Genomic DNA, 19538 nt, shown 5'->3' on the forward strand with positions numbered 1-19538 from the left:
TCTACACTGGCAAGCAAATATTTTAAAACGCTGTACCACAAGAGGTCTAGGAAGCATTTCAGTCTATTTTACAGCTAAAGCATCCCATTACAGACCCTCCAAAGCCAATCCCTCCCACAAGATTTCTGTGATGTGAGAGAGGGCAGAATATTCACCTGGTTTGTTCAGAGAAGCTGTAAAGGCCTGTTGTATCCCACTGATCTATCGTGTTTGGTGTACTCAGTCCCAAAATTTCAGAGCAAGTGCTGTGCATAAATTGAAAACAAAAAACAAAAAATTGATATGAATATGGAACATGGGTTATTCAAAACACCATGATGTCAAACATGGAAAAATGTACAGAATATTTCCTTTCATATAGAAGATAGAGAGCATTGTTAGACTTGCATTTAAACTTACATCTCATGCAATATTTTCTATATGAAGGAGGCTATCAAAACGGAACACGTGATTAAAGGTAAATGATAATGTTTTTAAAAGGTGAATAGGTTCTCTGGTTTTAAGTAGTCAATACAGTAGTAATGTTCCTTAAAACAGGCAAAACTTCCTCAGCCTAGCTCTTAACAAAACTCCATTTAAAAGGGTAGTTTCTGGATTGTGTTTTTTGGTTTTGTTTTTAAACATAAGCTTCCCTAAGACTTCAAACAAAGATTATGTGTTTATGAAACTAAACATCACAATCTTTCAGGTACCACCACTTAAACATTAATCTCATTCTCCATGCACATACTAATTTGCTGTTTATCCCAAAAAAAGAAAATCCAGGCTCTGAAGATAAGTACATTGTAGTTGATGCTTCTCAATATTTTCTGTACTCTCCTTGATTAAAGAACTAAATGTTCTTCCCATTGCATACAAAACATAGAATGTTTAACAGGTTTACAGTATAGTATTTTAAACCTTAACTTGATTTTAAACTTGAATTGCTAAAACCCCTAAAAACCAAATATTGCTAAAAAAAATAAAAAACTTGAATTGCTATATCATGCAGATGGAGAGACAACTAATTATTTACCAAACTAGTTCAATTATAAGTCCACAGCAGTAAAAAAACAAAGGAGCCTTTGTTCATAAGCACAAATTGAAAACAGTAGCAGATGTAAGCAAAGCAAGAAGACAGCATCAGCTTGTAAAAGAACGGCAGACTTTCAGAAGCATAAATCAAACTCAACTCTATCATAGACTTGCTTTGTGACCCCTGAAAACTGAGTTTATTTTATATAAGTAACACAGAACTAGACTTCATACCTCAGAAAGGAAGAGAATTTGGTTCACAAGTAACTTATATCTCTACTTTCAAATTACAAAGCCTGAAGTTTGACTGGCTGCTACATTAACTTTAAAATTAATAGTCTCTGAAAAACTGCAACAGAAAAGAATCGAAGTTCACAGCTTTAACAATAGGTGTTACAACTTAAATTTAAATTTGAACTACTAAGGTGATGACAGGGTTGAGTCCTTATGGTTAAGAATCAGGAGTAAGGCCAGAAAGAGTGATATTGTGGTGGGAATCTGTTATAGACCACCCAACCAGGATGAAGAGGTAGATGAAATTTTTTATAAGCAGTTGAGAGAGGTTTCACAATCACTACCCCTTGTTCTCATGGGGGACTTCAACTTCCCAGATGTCTGCAGGAAATACAATACAGCAGAGAGAGAACAGTTCCAGAGGTTCCTGGAGTGTGTGGAAAATAACTTCCTGACACAACTGGTGAGGGAGTCAACCAGGGAAGGTGCCCTCCTGGACCTGCTTCTTTTGAACAGGGAAGAATTTGTGGGGGAAGTAAAGAATTTGTGGAGGACACCTAGGGCTCAGCGATCATGAGATGATGGAGTTTTCAATCCTTGGGGAAACAAGGATAGGGGTTAGTAAAACTGCCACAGACTTCTGGAGGGCAAACTTTGTCCTGTTCAGGAGACTGATTGACCAAGTCCCTTAGGAGGCCACCCTGAAGGATATAGGAGTCCAGGAAGGCTGGGCATACTTCAAGAGGGAAGTCTTAAAGGCACAGGAGCAGGCTGTCCCTGTGTGCCGAAAAACGAGTCGGCAGGGAAGGCGTCCGGCCTGACTGAATATGGACCTTTGGCTGGACCTCAAGAACAAAAGGAGAGTCTATGGCCTTTGGAAGAGGGGACAGCTCTCTCATGAGGACTATAAAGATGTAGTGAAGCTTTGCAGAGAGAAAATTAGGAGAGCCAAAGCACAGCTAGAGCTCAGCCTAGCTACAGCCATTAAGGATAATAAAAAATGTTTCTGTAAATTCATTAACAACAAAAGTAGGACTAGGGAAAAATCTCCATCCTTTAATGGATGCAGAGGGAAACATAGAGACTAAGGATGAGGAGAAGGCTGAGGTTCTCAATGCATACTTTGCCTCAGTCTTTAGCAGTGGATCCAGCAGTTCCCTGGACACCCAGCCTCATGAGCTAGGAGGCAGGGAGGGGAATCTGAATGAGGTCATCACAATAAATGAGGAAGTGGTCAGTGACGTGCTATGCCACCTAGATGCACACAAGTCTATAGGGACAGATGGGTTACACCCAAGGGTGCTGAAAGAGTCGGCAGACATGCTCGCCATGCCACTTTCCATTATCTACCTGAAGTCCTGGCTAACTGGGGAGGTCCCAATGGACTGGAGGATAGCAAATGTAACACTCATCTACAAGCAAGGAAGAAAGGAGGATCCGGGAAACTATAGACCTGTCAGTCTGACCTTGGTACCAGGGAAGGTCATTGAGCAGATCATCTCAAGTGCCATTCCATGCTATATAGAGGACAACCAGGGGATCAGGCCCAGTCAGCATGGGTTTATGAAAGGCAGGTTTTTCCCGATGAACCTTATCTCCTTCTATGACAAAATGACCCAACTATTGGATGAGGGAAAGGCTGTGGATATTGTCTACCTAGACTTTCAAAAAGCCTTTGACACTGTTTCCCACAGAATTCTCATGTATGAACTGGCTGCTCGTGGCTTGGATGAGCAATGCTCTGCTGGATAAAGCACTGGCTGGCTGGGCCCAAAGAGTGGTGGTCAATGGAGTTAAATCCAGATGGCGGCTGGTCACAAGTGGTGTTCCTCAGAGCTCAGTGTTGGGACCAGTTCTGTTTAACATTTTTATTGATCTTGATAAGGACATAGAGTGTATCATCAGCAAGTTTGCAAATGACACCAAGTTAGGTGAGAGTGTTGATCTGTGCAAGGGTAAGGAGGCTCTACAGAGGGACTTGGATAGATTGGATTGATGGGCCAACATTAATGGGATGAGCTTTAACAGGGCCAAGTGCCTGGTCCTGTACTTCGGCCACAACAACCCCATGCAATGCTACAGGCTTTGGGAAGTGTGTCTGGAAAGCTGTCTGGCAGAAAGGGACCTGGGGGTTCTAACTGACAAGAGGCTGAATATGAGCCAGCAGTGTGCCCAGGTGGCCAAGAAAGCCAATAGCATCCTGGCTTTTATTAGAAATATTGTGTCCAGCAGGAGTAGGAAGGTGATTGTCCCCCTGTACTCAGCACTAGTGAGGCCACAACTTGAGTATTGTGTCCAGTTTTGGGCACCTCAATACAAGAGAAATATTGAGGTGCTGGAACAAGTGCAGAGGAGGGCAATGAAGCTGGTGAAAGGCCTGGAGAATAAATCTTATGAAAAGCAACTGAAGGAGAAGGCTAAGGGGGGGACCATATTGTTCTCTACAACTACCTGAACGGACGTTGTGGAGAGGTTAATGCCGGTCTCTTCTAACAAGTAATTAGCAATAGAAAAAGAGGGAGTGGCCTCAAACTGCAACAGAGTAGGTTTAGACTAGACATAAGGAAAACAAAAATCACAGAAAGAGTAGTCAGATATTGGAATAGGCTGCTGAAGGAGGTGGTTGAGTCACCATCCCTGGATGTGTTTAAAGGTTGTTGTGGTGATTTGTCCCTGGCTAGGGAACAAATGCCCACCAAAGCCATTAGATGGACAGGGGAGAGGGGAAAATATAACAAAAGCCAGTTATAAGATAGAAGCAATTTAATAACGATAAGCACAAGTGATAGACCGCACGGAAGTGAAAGCAGAGAGAGATGTGTTACAGTTTGAAACTAAAATTTAGTAAACAGAATTTTCCTGAGGTTTCAGACAGTTAGAGAGGAGCGGACTCCTCAGAGCTTACATTATAATAAGTCCATCTAATTCAATTGGTCTAAAGAATAATAACAATAGATAGGTTAAAATCATTCCATTGGAGTATTGAAAACCTTATATCTTGCAGCAGAGTTTGTTTGTTCTCTTCTTTTTGCCTGCTCGCTCTGCTTTGGCTTTCAGATTGTGCTGTACTCCCTCTGACCTTGGGCTTTCTCTGTGTTACTTCTCTAAAGGTACAAGGGGGGCTGAGAAGGAGCGTGTGGTTTGTCTAGCTGTCTTGGGGCCCTTTGTCCCCAAGAGAGGACAAAGAGCTGAATCAAAGGTACAGGGGGGTCCTGTGCTGTTGTTAAACTGTATATATTTATGTGTAAATATACTCTGTACATGTTTATTGCTTTTTATAGTGTTATATTTAGTTTCTTTTGTAAATACAACTCCATTTTTACTTCCAAATTCTGAGTGTGGTGGATTTGCTCTCTGGGGCAGATTTACTGAAAGATAAATGGTTAGGGGGGATCTAATTCAACCCATAACAAGATGTTAATCTCTACTTCCCATCAGCAGGACGATGGTCAGTCTTGGGAAGCAGGGATCTCTACACTTAATGGTTCCTTTGGTAGACAGACGCCATGGATGAATCCCCCACACTCCTTCCTTCTTTCACTTCATTCTTATATCTCAGCTAATGCCATATGGCATGGAATACCCCTTTCTCCAGTTTTGGTCAGCTGGCTCAGCTGTGTCCCCTCCCAAGGTCTTGCCCACCCCTCAGCATACTCTTGGGGCAAGGAAATGTTGGAAGAACACAACCTGGATACTTGTTCAGCAGTAGCCAAAACACTGGTGTGTTATCAACTGCTGCTGTAAAACACAGCACTAGAAGGATGCTTTGAGGAGAACTAACTCCAGCTCAGCCAAACCCAATACAGTCATTTAGATGTGGTGCTTGGAGATATGGTTTAGCAGTAAACGTTGTAGAGTAGTGTTAATGGTTGGACTTGATCCCAGGGGTCTTTTCCAACCAGAGCGATTCTATGATTCTAAGCTTAGGTGATACACTCAAAAGTTTGTATTGAGTGCTTAAGAGATTTTAGGTAGGTATTTCTATTTCTCCTTCCTACACAGAGAAAATTCATTAGTGTTATGAAACAAAAGAGCAGACAGCACTGGACTTAAAACCACTTTCAGGGATGACTATCACTTCAGTTCCACAATTACTCTAATAAAACATAAGTGTGGGTTACTGATGAAGGGAATGAATGGTTCTTGTCCCTTTCTTGCCTGTCCCACACACCTTATTTCTAATGCCATCCCAGGAAGACTGAAATGTCCATGCAATTGAGCAACAATCCAAACCAATAAAGTGGCTATCTGACCACATAACATACATTGCTGAAAATTTATGTTTTGAGAGTTACTTTTCAGCCAGATCAGTTCTTCTATTCGCTGTGGAGCTACACAAGCACTGGAAAGGAGGAATAAGTGTAATTTTGGGCAGTAGCTTGTATTTATCACAAATAAAGATGTTACATTTTACTGAATACGATCACAAGTAAAATCTTGTACTAGATAACTTTTTGTCTAGTAGAGAGCAGCAGAGAGCCATACATGAAGGCCCATTCTCTGACATACATCCAATTCTTCATAAGAGGCAACTGTCCTGAACAAGGTAAATCCATCTCAGACACAGGCAGCATTCCAATCTCTCCAGAAAGAGTGGGCCAAAGAGGGATATTGACCATGACTACATCAGTAGAGCCTGCAACATCTCTTTTTCATATTTATTAGATGTTTCCAGGACAGTGGGCTGCCAGAAGCTATGTAAGGACTGAAATAGTCGCCCTGAAGACACACAGGTAGCCTGTGGAACACAAGGGAGCATCCCTGCACTGTATTGAGTCCTTAAACATGCACTACTACTGCTAGTAAGACAGATCACCATTCACATTAAATTAGAAGAACAATTAGCAGACACAAAGTCTGCTGCGTATTGATTGACACAATCAGCTCTAACAGCTTAATACCTTTGAACAATGGATACTTTATACAAAGCAGTGCTCCAAAGCTGAGGCTGTCACACAGATGGCACGTATCCAAAATTGTGGAGTGTGATGGTTTGAAACTGTCTTTTTAATTTTTTCCTTGCAAAGTTCAAAACAGAGAAAGTGAAAGAGTGTAAATAAGTCACTATTGGGTGTAAGAAAGCAAAATAACGATTGTTCTAAACACTACCATTGGATAGATAGAAATGTTTAAGAACTATTACCCAAAACAAAGTAGGCACTCTGCACATTCTGCGTTCGGCAGTGGGGGCAGTTGCTGGGCTGTCTGGCTGCTGTTTCTTCTTCTCTTCTGGCTGAAGATAACACGTACTGACCTTGGCAGCTAAGTTAACAACTTTCTGCTTAACTAACTCTGCTTCTCTGTCCAGGGGGGTCTGGGGGGGAAGCTCCTGGGAGAGAGAGGCCCCTTTGGGAAGGTCCCCTTGGGGGGAAGCAAAGGGAGATCGGTTGTGCTTTTTCTGTTGATTGTATATATTTGTAAATGTTGTGAATTTTGTATATTTGTACATATTCATTGCATTTCATCGTACATTTTAGACTCTGCTTGTAAATACAGCCTTCATTTGCTTCCAGACTGGGCTAGCCTGGTTACTTGTTGGTGGGGGGGGAATTTCAGCTCACACCGACACATAGAGTGTGTCCCTGGTGTAAGCATGACACACCACACATTTGCTTCACTAGACTTTTAAAGACAACACATGCAAAAGTGAAATTTCACAGTCCTTGACAAAGCATGATGAATACAAAGAGTATTTTATATTGCTAACTTCTTATCTTCATAAATATTCAAGCTATCAAAGCTGACCGCATATTCAAAAACCTATGGAAAGACAAACAGCATCCTAAAGCGAGTGTGTGATGGAGCCATACCTTGCAATGAAACTCAGAACACCATGGAAGGAGGGCAGGCCAGAAGGTACAGAAAAAGGGATCAGTTAGAGCAAAACTGCTCTGATATTCAGCAGCTTACACAGAATCATAGAATGGTTGAAGTTGGAAGAGACCTTTAAAAGTCATCCAGTCCAATCCTCTGTGGCGAACAGAAGCATCTGCAACTAGAACAGACAGCTGAGAGCCCTGTCTAACCTGATGTGTCGGTGTGAGCTGAAATTCCCCCCCCACCGACAATAACCAGGCTAGCCCAGTCTGGAAGCAAATGAAAAGCTGTATTTACAAGCAGAGTCTAAAATCTACAATGAAATGCAATGAATATGTACAAATATACAAAATTCACAACATTCACAAATATATACAATCAACAGAAAAAGCACAACCGATCTCCCTTTGCTTCCCCCCAAGGGGACCCTCCCAAAGGGGCCTCCCTCTCCCAGGAGCTTCCCCCCAGACCCCCCTGGACAGAGAAGCAGAGTTAGTTAAGCAGAAAGTTGTTAACTTAGCTGCCAAGGTCAGTGTGTTATCTTCAGCCAGAAGAGAAGAAGAAACAGCAGCCAGACAGCCCAGCAACTGCCCCCACTGCCGAACGCAGAATGTGCAGAATGCCTACTTTGTTTTGGGTAATAGTTCTTAAACATTTCTATCTATCCAATGGAAGTGTTTAGAACAATCGTTATTTTGCTTTCTTACACCCAATAGTGACTTATTTACATTCTTTCACTTTCTCTGTTCTGAACTTTGCAAGGAAAAATTAAAAAGACAGTTTCAAACCATCACAGTCCACCCCTTCTAAACAATTCCATTGGCTGCTACTACCATTTATCTAATCTAAAATAATATCTACAACAATAGGTGAATAAAGACCATAGTCCATTCCGGCTATCTCAGATGTAGATGATTCAAAAGAGTCAAATCACAGGAAAAACAGCAAACAGCTTGTTTCCTCGCAGATGGAGCGAAGAAAGGAACAGGGACTCTCAGGTGACTCAGGGCTCTCAGGGTTCGTGCACCGTAGATCTCATGAACTCTCCTCTTGGGCGCGATGCTGTGTCTGCGCAACACTCTGAATTTAACCTCTCTCAGCCAAAGTTAGATTTCTTTGTGGAATACACTGAATTTCACCATTTTCTTGCATCACCCAATAGGTGTGACCAGGACCTTCAGCAGAAACCACCCCTCGGACAGGTTTGGCCTCTCCTGAAGGAGAAAATACCCAAACAGTTTTGCCTAACAGATTCTTTTCTCTGATAACAGGAACTCTATCACCTTCCTCCTTTCGCAACAAATCTGATTGGGCAGGTCCAGCTCGATTCACTGAACCTCTACTATTCACCAACCAGGTTGCTTGTGCTAAATGTTTCTCCCAGTTTTTCAAAGATCCACCCCCCATGGCTTTGAGAGTGGTTTTCAGCAAACCGTTGTAGCGTTCGATCTTCCCTGCAGCTGGTGCATAGTAGGGAATGTGGAATATCCACTCGATGCCGTGCTCTTTGGCCCAGTTTTTTACAAGATTGTTCTTGAAATGAGTTCCGTTGTCTGACTCAATCCTCTCTGGAGTTCCGTGTCTCCACAGGATTTGTCTCTCCAGACCAAGAATGGTGTTACGTGCAGTTGCATGAGGAACTGGATAAGTTTCCAGCCATCCAGTGCTTGCCTCTACCATAGTCAGCACATACTGCTTACCAGATGGAGAACGAGGTAGAGTGATGTAGTCAATCTGCCAGGCTTCACCATACTTGTACTTGGACCATCGGTCACCGTACCACAAGGGCTTGATCCGCTTTGCCTGCTTAATAGCAGCACAAATGTCACAGTCATGGATGACTTGTGTGATAGCATCCATGGAAATGTCAATGGATCTGTCACGAGCCCATCGGTAGGTTGCATCTCTGCCTTGATGTCCTGACGAGTCATGGGCCCACCGAGCTAAGAACAGCTCACCTCGGTGTTTCCAGTCAAGATCAGGATCAGGATCAGAGTTTGTGTCCACCTGGGAAACTCTTGCAGCTAGATCTGCCTGATGGTTGTGTTGTTGTTCCTCAGTAGCTTTGCTCTTAGGAATGTGAGCATCGATGTGTCTCACTTTCACTGGGATTCTCTCAATGCGAGCAGCAATGTCTTGCCACAGATCTGCAGCCCAGATTGGCTTTCCTTTCCTCTGCCAGCCATTCTTCTTCCAGTCTTTCAGCCAACCCCACAAGGCATTGGCTACCATCCACGAGTCAGTGTAGAGATAAAGCTTTGGCCATCTCTCACGTTCAGCTACGTTAAGAGCTAGCTGGACAGCTTTTACCTCTGCGAATTGACTGGATTCTCCTTCTCCATCTCTCGCTTCTGCAACTCTGCGCGTTGGACTCCACACTGCAGATTTCCATCTCCGCTTGTTCCCAACAAGACGACAGGAACCGTCTGTGAACAAAGCATATCTCTTTTCATCATCAGACAGATCACTGTAAGGAGGAGCTTCCTCAGCACGAGTTACTCTCTCCTCTGGAGGTTTAGCACAGCTTGTGCCTTCTGGCCAGTTTGTGATCACCTCCACCAAACCAGGCCTTTCGAGATTTCCCATTCGAGCTCTCTGTGTTATCAGAGCCATCCACTTAGACCAGGTAGCATCTGTTGCATGATGTGGTGAAGAACCTTTGCCTTTGAACATCCAATTCAGAACTGGCAATCTAGGAGCTAGAAGAAGTTGTGACTCAGTTCCAATCACTTCAGAAGCAGCTTTCACTCCTTCATAAGCAGCTAAAATCTCTTTCTCTGTTGGAGTGTAGTTTGCCTCTGAGCCTCTGTAGCCACGACCCCAGAAACCAAGAGGACGTCCTCGTGTCTCCCCTGGAGCTCTTTGCCATAAGCACCAGGTTGGACCATTGTCACTCGCGGCCGTGTACAGAATGTTCTTAATGTCTGGACCAGTTCGGACAGGTCCCAGACCCATCGCTTGGACTACCTCTCGCTTGATCTGGTCAAAGGCTGCTTGTTGCTCAGGACCCCATTGGAAACTGTTTCTCTTTCGAGTCACATCATAGAGAGGTTTCACAATCTGACTGTATCCAGGAATGTGCAGTCTCCAAAATCCCACTATGCCTAAGAAACGCAGAGTTTCTTTCTTGTTGATGGGATTTGCCATGGTGGAGACTCTGTTTATCACATCCATTGGGATGTGACGGCGACCATCTTGCCACCGCACTCCCAGAAACTGGATTTCTCTGGCAGGTCCTTTCACCTTGTCTCGCTTGATAGCGAAACCAGCTTGCAAGAGAATGTCAATGATTTTGTTACCTTTCTCGAAGACTTCTTCAGCAGTCTCACCCCAGACGATGATGTCATCGATGAACTGAATGTGTTCTGGAGCTCCACCTTTCTCCAAAGCATCATGGATCACTGCATGGCAGATGGTTGAACTGTGAATCCACCCCTGGGGCAAACGATTGAATGTGTACTGAATGCCTCTCCAGGTGAAAGCAAACTGAGGCCTGCATTCCTCTGCTATGGGAATAGAGAAGAAAGCATTAGCAATGTCTATGGTAGCATACCATTTGGCCTGCTTGGATTCCAGCTCATATTGGAGTTCCATCATGTCTGGTACAGCTGCACTCATGGGTGGAGTTACTTCATTCAAGGCACGGAAATCAACTGTCAGACGCCACTCTCCATTCTGCTTTCGCACAGGCCAGATTGGACTGTTGAAAGGTGAATGAGTTTTGCTGATGACCTTCTGACTCTCCAACTGACGAATCAAGTTTTGAATGGGCACCAAAGAGTCACGGTTGGTTCTGTATTGTCTGTGATGCACAGTTTGAGAAGCAACCGGCAGCTTTACATCCTCTATCTCATGTTGTCCCACAACTGCAGATTCATCTGAAAGCTCAGGTCTAATGGACAACTTCAATTTTCCTCCATCAATTTCTACAGTTGCTATTCCAAAAGCCCATTTGTAACCCTTAGGGTCTTTAAAACGCCCTTCTCTCAGAAAGTCAATTCCCAAAATACAAGGTGCATTAGGACCTGTTACAATAGTATGTTTCTTCCACTGCTTCCCAGTTAAACTTATATCAACCTCTATCTTAAACAACTCTTGAGATCCACCAGTGACTCCCTGAATAGTTATAGATTCTCCCCCTTGATAATTTGATGGTATTATGGTGCACTGAGCTCCTGTGTCAACCAAGGCCCTGTACTTCTGAAATTTTGAAGTGCCAGGCCACTGGATGTACACATCCCAATAGATTCTGTTATCTCCATTATCCCTTACCTCCCCCTGGCGGAAGGCAGGGCACCCCTAATGGTGGGGATTACCTCCACATGTACAGCTGGCACAATGTCCAGCACCAGAATTAGGATCACTGTTGGAGCTATCAGAGTTGTTCTGGGAAACTGAGGAAGCGACAGCTACCCTCCTGGTATTGCTACCTCGGGATCTGCCCCTCTGCAGCTCCCGTAACCTCTTGAAAAGATCAGAAGTTGGTTGACCATCCCATCTGTTCATGTTCTCACCAAACTGATCACGCAGAGTTATCCAGATACTGCCACGTGATTGCCTCTGCTGTCTGTTTTGGTTTGACCTATTCTGGAATGGCCTTCTTGGAGCACGTCTGTTCCTAACAGCTGAAACTTGTATCCATCTGGAGGAAGAGGAATCAGAATCATCCCCCTTCATCAAGTTGGATATGGAGGTTTTAAGTTCCTCCTTCAGCTCTTTCATGCAATTCTTCATCTCTCCAGACAGAGTTTCAATGGCTGAAACCAAAGAAGTACGTGCAAGACTATCCTCCAACTGCCTCATTTGGTCAGTGAAATGGCCAACAGTAGGAGGCACTCCACCATAATTTCTTGCCACAATCCTGCTTGCCAGAATAGTAGCATAATTAGGAGGAGCAAGCTTAATGAGCTTTTTGGCAAGGCCTGTTCCAACAGGAATTTCATCAGGATTCAGAGTCTTATGATCTCCATACATTACTTCTCTCACAGCAAATTCTCTCAGACGCTTGATTCCCTCAGCTATTGTGGTCCAAGGCTTAGGGTTCCATGGTAAATCATCTCTGCTGGGGTACCTCAGCGAGACTGCCAGTAGGAGGCGTGCCCACAGAGAAACTTTACCAATGCACTTGCCTAGGTGCCTGTCTATGCCTGTATCCTTTGAGAGCATCCCCAACTGAGAGGCCGACTTGTCGCCTACCACCAATGCTGGGGCTCCCATATCAAAACACCTGGCTAGCCAAGACAGGACTGGCTCATTATCTCCTCTGATGTAATCCTTCCTCACATGTCTAATTTCCTGTCTGGGTGCATTAGCTGACTGTATGTCATCCTCATCATCATCATCATCATCCTGAGGTTGCTGTCCCCATAATCCTGTTGTAATCCTCCGTTGAATTTCCTTGAGTTCAGAGGCTCTGCCAGCAGTTGCTAATCTACCAGGGTCTACATCCTGACCTACATCTCCATCATCCATGTGGGGTCTCAAGAGGTCTACCAGAGTTTTAAGGCTAACCCTCTCTTCCTCATCAGAAGGATCTTTCTTAACAGAGGGACCCTGAGTAGAAGGACCCTCATCTCCATCTGCACCATCTCCTGCAGCATCTGCATCTCCTCCTGCAGCTCCTTTACGCTTTCTGCTTACAGTGGCCACCAAATTTACTGGCTTGGTTTTCACATTCACAGCAGAGTTGGAAGAGCAAGTAGCCTTATGTCTTTCTTGACACAGTGCTATCAGTAGCCATATGATTATTCCAAGAAGCAACAAAATTAAGATTAAGGCTAGCACAAGATATCTAGGGTACCACTGGTTCCAAAGACCCTCTGTAGTTGTAAGAGGAGTAACAAACTCATATGTGTCTGCTAGCACATCCATAGTTGAGTTACCATAGCTTCTTAGCCCAATAAGACCACAACAGAATTCACCAACATTCAGTAACTTGTTCTTAACCCAAAGAAATGACTTATATGCCACATATCTCACAATCTTGTCTATCATGCAGGAAACAGCCCATCTGTAAACAATCACACTGATAATAGATGAAATAGAATGACTCAGAATCCAAAACAGCTTCATTTTGCTTCCTAATCTGAGCAGAAATAAATCACAAGCAATCGAGCCCCACGTTGGGCGCCAAAAATAAAAAGTGTGTCGGTGTGAGCTGAAATTCCCCCCCCCACCGACAATAACCAGGCTAGCCCAGTCTGGAAGCAAATGAAAAGCTGTATTTACAAGCAGAGTCTAAAATCTACAATGAAATGCAATGAATATGTACAAATATACAAAATTCACAACATTCACAAATATATACAATCAACAGAAAAAGCACAACCGATCTCCCTTTGCTTCCCCCCAAGGGGACCCTCCCAAAGGGGCCTCTCTCTCTCCCAAGTGCTTGCCCCCAGACCCCCCTGGACAGAGAAGCAGAGTTTAGTTAGAGCAGAAAGTTGTTAACTTAGCTGCCAAGGTCAGTACGTGTTATCTTCAGCCAGAAGAGAAGAAGAAACAGCAGCCAGACAGCCCAGCAACTGCCCCCACTGCCGAACGCAGAATGTGCAGAGTGCCTACTTTGTTTTGGGTAATAGTTCTTAAACATTTCTATCTATCCAATGGAAGTGTTTAGAACAATCGTTATTTTGCTTTCTTACACCCAATAGTGACTTATTTACATTCTTTCACTTTCTCTGTTCTGATCTTTGCAAGGAAAAATTAAAAAGACAGTTTCAAACCATCACACCTGACCTTGAATGTTTCCATGGATGGGGCATCTACCACTTTTCTGGGCCAGTGTTTCACCACCCTCACTGTAAAACATTTCCTTCCACCCCTTGTAGTTTGATGGCAACAGAATGCACCATGCACCTGTATCTGCTAAAGTTTTATACTCTCATGGGTTCAACTTGCCAAGCTCTGGGACAGTTCTTTCACAAATGAAACACAGGCCTGGACAGAGGAAGAGACTTCTCTCACATTGCTGGGGCCTGCTAGTCAGACAAACTGCTTTCCTTGTTTGTTTCTTTTTCTATACAGGGGCAGGATGGTTCTCTGGTGTAATTGCCAGGCCTGTTGGTCTGTCTGTAGGCCCAGAGACCTTCTCTTGACCCTGATCACTCTGAACAGTGATGAGCAGGGCTCGATAGGCATGGGTGAGGCCCTAACACATCACAGTGATTTCTGTATATTGGGCACTTCTGAGCTGACAACAGACTTTTTCCAAACATTTCACTAGCTTGTCAGGATTTTGCACTTGTTCAGTGTAGAAGGAGAGTTACCTTTGGACAACTTTGAGAAAACTATGTTTTGTCTTTGAGTACACCTTATCAGTAACTGAGAGAGAGACCAGGCAGGATTTGGTTGGATATGTTAAAAAGCTTGTTTGCTATCACTAACCTATTGTATGCTTTGCTTAAACGCATGTCAGTAGGAAGGTAACCAATTAGAATGCGACAACACTGCATTACATCTGCATTAGAAACATATATAAGTTGGCTATGTAACACAGTAAGTGCTTTGGCAACAAGTGCTTTCGCCTTTCACAATAAATGTCTGTGCTGGTTTGAGGCCAGACAGATCCGCTCTTGCCCCGAGAGGGACAAAAGAATGACACTCACACAAACGGATTGGAGAGTGATGGAAAGTTTAAATGGAAAAAGCGATTGGTGAGACTACAAAAAAACTACAAAGCATGGTGCCAAGAATATCTCAAAGCATACAGAGCCCCTCACATAATTCCAAAAGCTTCCCAATCCTTCCCTTCTCCCACCTGAGGGTATACCCAAAACCACCAGGGCTCTTTCTTCCCCCCTCCCGCTTCTAGGCAAGTCTCAGGCTGGCCAGGTCTGAGACTGCCCCCCCCTCCATTCTCCTCCTGGCATTAGGCCTAGACAGGCCTAAGAGGCCTTGAGGATACTCCCCCACTGTTACCCAAAAAGAGAGAGCATCTCCCATGGGAGCAGAGAGGGAAGAAAGAGGAAGGAGAATGACTTTGCAGATGGATTTATAGGGTGCAGGATTTATGGGTAGAAATATGCCGTTTCCTGTGTCCACCTTATTGGGTGGGCACCCGGGACACCAGAGGTGTAATTTATGTGGCAGCAACAGGGGGCACCCAGCCTAAACTGCCACAATGTCTTTGCTTGGAAACATCTTGGCTTGGAACTATATGCGGAAGCCATGCCTGTGTCGTCACAGTTCAGGGGTGAAATTCCAAAACACCAGAGGTGACCACTGTCCTAGGCACTTGCCCATACTTTCCCACACACCCTGCCACTCATAATTATCCAGCCTTGGGGCAGATTTGTCAGTAGTATTCTTGGGAGAGTCATGTATTGCTCTGAACAAAATCTGGCATGCCAGTAACCAGCACAGCTCTAAGCCATTCCTCTAAGGTGACACTCAGCACCACAGCAAGCACATACAGGACCCCAGCACATCAACTCCAGCTGCCCCCAGAAAGCAAATGCATCTACATAGCAAACACACCACAGGAAAAAAAAACATATGTAAAATTCTCTTAACAAGACTCAAACCTTAATTGAAGCCTCTTGTTATCTCTCTTCTTGTTATCTCAACCCTTTCATCTCCTGTCAAAATGTACTGTCTTAGTTAAGACAGCCTGCTTTTTGAGCCACACGTTGGGATGCCAAATATGGATTGCCCCGGGTTAACAGTCTGTTTTTCACAAGCCCCCCTCTCTGCACATGGACAGAAAGGAAGGTAACACAAAAAACCTCTGGGTTGAGATATAGAGAGTTTAATGAGATGATAAGATGTACAATTACCTTTGCCTATTTGCAGGAAGGCACAGCAAAATGCAGCAACAGAAGGCAGAGACCTCACCCACTCCCTGACCTGCAGCCCACCCAGTGGAAAAGACTAACACCACCAAACCCAGAAACCAAAAGCAGCAACCAGAACAGGAAGGTTCTCATGTTACAATCTGAACTGTCCATGTCACTGACAAAGATGTTAAACAGCACTGGTACCAGCACCCATCCCTGAGGGACTCCACTCATCACAGGTCTCCATTTGCACATTGAGCCACTGATTGCAACTCTTTGAGAGCAGCCATCTAGTCAATTCCTTATCCAGTGAGTGGTCCATCCATCAAATCCATGTCCTTCCAATTTAAAGACCAGGATATCATGCAGGACAGTGTCAAACGCTTTCCACATATCCAGGAAGATTATGTCAGTTGCTCTTCCCTTATCCACTGATGATGTGACTCCATCATAAGCTACCAAATTTGTCAGGCAGGATTTGCTCTTGGTGAGGCCACGTTGGTTACCAGCAACCACCTCCCTGTTTTTCATGTGCTCCTTGCAGGGCCTTCAGGAGAACCTGCGCCATTATCTTGCTGGGCACTGAAGTGAGACTGACTGGCCTGTAGTCCCCCAGGTCTTCCTTATCTCCCTTTTGGAAAATGAGGGTTATGTTTCCCCTTTTCCAGTCAGTGGGAACTTCACCAGACCACCATGGCTTTTAAAATGTGATCAAAAGTGGCTTTGCAACTTCATCCGCCATTTCCCTCAGGACCTGCAGATGGATCTCGTCAGGTCCTTAGACTTGTGCACCTTCAGGTTCATTAGATGGTCTTGAACCTGGTCTTCTCTTACAGTGGGTAGATCTTCATTCTCGCAGTCCCTCTCCTTGCCTTCTGCAACTTGGATGGTACGGTTAGAGCCCTTATCATTGAAGGCTGAGGTAAAAAAAGTCATTGAGTACCTCAGCCTTCTCCATACCGGCACAAGAGGAAGACAGGGCCAGCCCAGCTGAAGTGCCTCTATGCAAATGCACGCACCTTGGGCAACAAACAGGATGAATTAGGGGCCACTGTGCTGCTGGGATGCCATGACATAGTGGCTATTACTGAAAGTTGGTGGGATGATTCCCTTGACTGGAATGTAGGGATAGATGGGTACAAGCTCCTTAGGAAGGATAGGCAGGGAAGGAGAGGAGGAGATGTTGCCCTCTGTATCAGTGACCAGCTGGAATCAGTGGAGCTCCACCTGGGGAAGGATGATAAGCTGTTTGAGAGTGTATGGGTTAAAACTAAAGGCAAGACAGGGGAAGGAGATGTTACTGTAGGGGTCTGCTACAGGCCCCCTGACCAGCAGAACCAAGTAGATGAGGCCCTCCACAGGCAAATAGAAGCAGCTTCCAGGTCACAAGCCCTGGTCCTCATGGGGGATTTCAACCACCCTGACAGCTACTGGAGGGACAACACAGCAAGGCACCAGCAATCCAGGATGTTCCTGGATTGCATAGATGACAACTTCCTCCTCCAAATGGTAGGGAAACCAACAAGAAAAGGTGCTATGCTGGACCTTGTTCTCACCAACAGGGAAGGGCTGGTAACCAATGTGAGGCTCAGAGACAGCCTTGGCTGCAGTGACCATGAAGCAGTTGAATTTAAGATCCTCAGGGCAACCAGAAGGACATATTCTAAGCTTACGACCCTAGACTTTAAGCGTGCAGATTTTGATTGCTTCAGGGATCTGCTGGCCAAAGTGTCGTGGGACAAAGCCCTAGAGGGAAGAGGGGCCCAGGACAGCTAGTCAGTATTCAAGGACCACCTCCTCTATGTCCAGGAGCAATGTATACCAACAAAGAGAAAAGCATGGAAGCTGGAGCGCCTCTCCTATGAGGACAGACTGAAAGAGTTGGGGCTGTCCAGTCTGGAGAAGAGAAGGCTCCGAGGTGACCTTATTGTGACCTTCCAGTATCTGAAGGGGACCTACAAGAAAGCTGGGGAGGGACTTTTTAGGATATCAGGTAGCGACAGGACTGAGGGGAATGGAACAAAGCTGGAAGTGGGGAGATTCAGGCTGTACGTAAGGAAGAAGTTCTTCACCATGAGAATGATGAGACCCTGGAATGGGTTGTCCGGGGAGGTGGTTGAGGCCCCATTCCTGGAGGTAAGGCCAGGCTGGATGAGGCTCTGGCCAGCCTGATCTAGTGTGAGGTGTCCCTGCCCATGGCAGGGGGGTTGGAACTAGATGATCCTTGTGGTCCCTTCCAACCCTGACTTATTCTAATATTTTATATCCTGTGTGACCAAGTCCCCTGTTTCCTTCTAGAGAGGGCCCACATTTTCTCTCTTCTTCCTTTTGTCACTGAGGTACTTATAAAATTCTTGTTACCCTTGATGTCCCTAGCCAGATTTAGTTCTATCTGGACCTTAGCTTTCCTAACCTGATCCCTGTCTGCTTGGACAAATTCGTTGTATTCCTCCCTGGTTATCTGTTCCTGTTTCCACCCTCTGTAGGCTTTCATTTTGCAACTAATTGTCCAGGAGCTCCTTGTTCTTCCATGCAGGCCTCCAGGCATTTTTACCCACCTTTCTCCTTGTTGGGATGCATTGCTCCTGGGCTCAGAGGAGGTGATCCTTGAATGCTATCCATCTTTCTTGGGCCCCTCTCCCCTCCAGGTCTTTATCCCACTGTACCCTACTAAACAGGTTATTGAAGAGTTACAAGTCTGTTCTCCTGAAGTCCAGGCTAGTGAGCTTGCTATGTACCATCCTTGTTGTCCTAAGGATCATAAATTCAACCATTTCATTGTTACTGCAGCCAAGGTTGCCCTTGAGTTTCATGTTGCCCACCAGCCCCCCTCCTTGTTGGTGAGAACAAGGTCCAGCATAACACCTTTCCTCAGTGGCTCCTCTACCACTTGGAGGAGGAAATTATCATCAATGCATTCCAGGAACCTCCTAGACTGCTGATGCCTTGCTGTGTTATTCCTCCAGCAGACATTGAGGTGGTTGAAGTCCCCCATGAGGGCCAGGGCTTGTGAATGCAAAGCCATTCCTGTCTATAGAGGGCCTCATCCACTTCTGCCTTCCCTTTAACCCTAATCTATAATCTCTCAGACAGTTCTTCATCCTTTCCCAGATGGAGTTCCATGGAGTCCATCTGGTCATTGATGTAGAGGGTGACACCCCCTCCTCTCCTGCCTGTCATTCTTAAAGAGCTTGTATCCATCTATTCCCACGCTCTAGTCATAGGACCCATCCCATCACATCTCAGTAATGCCGATAATATCATAGCCCTATAGGAGTGTGCAGGTCTCTAAACTCCTTCTGTTTGTTTCTCATGCTATATGCATTAGTATAGAGGCATTTATGTTGGGCCCCCATTGAAGCTGACTTACTGTCTCAAATTCCAAAGTAATCAAAGCCCTGGCTGTGGCACCACTCCTGTAACCATTTATTGATTTTCCAGATTCAACTGGCCCTTTCAAGCCCCTTTGACTGGGAGGATCAATGAAAAGACTACCTCTGCTCTGGAATCCTTCACTGCTGCTCCTGGTGCTTTGTAATCTTTCTTGATAGTCTTCAGATTACTCTTACCTGTATCACTGGTGCCCACATGAAACAGCAACAATGGGTAGTAGTCAATAGGGTATGCAAAGCATGGTAGCCTCTCAGCTATATCCTTGATACAAGCCCTCAGTAAGCAGCAGACCTCTCTAGAGAT

General features: G+C 44.9%; 1 protein-coding gene across 1 annotated transcript in view; it reads right to left on the reverse strand.

Annotated features, from left to right (window-relative positions):
- The window catches only part of LOC128979901 (mothers against decapentaplegic homolog 2-like), a 39083-nt gene extending 20619 nt beyond the window's left edge, over positions 1-18464 (reverse strand). Inside the window, exons 1-3 of the mRNA XM_054398298.1 lie at positions 18401-18464; positions 16597-16759; positions 156-245 (exon numbers count right to left, since the gene is read on the reverse strand). Coding sequence (XP_054254273.1) covers positions 156-245; positions 16597-16759; positions 18401-18464 — 317 coding nt within the window. The remainder of the gene's footprint in view (positions 1-155; positions 246-16596; positions 16760-18400) is intronic.
- Positions 18465-19538: the final 1074 nt, after the last annotated feature.

The sequence above is a fragment of the Indicator indicator genome (genome assembly GCF_027791375.1).
Source record: "Indicator indicator isolate 239-I01 chromosome W unlocalized genomic scaffold, UM_Iind_1.1 iindW_random_scaffold_51, whole genome shotgun sequence".
NCBI classification, from domain to species: domain Eukaryota; kingdom Metazoa; phylum Chordata; class Aves; order Piciformes; family Indicatoridae; genus Indicator; species Indicator indicator.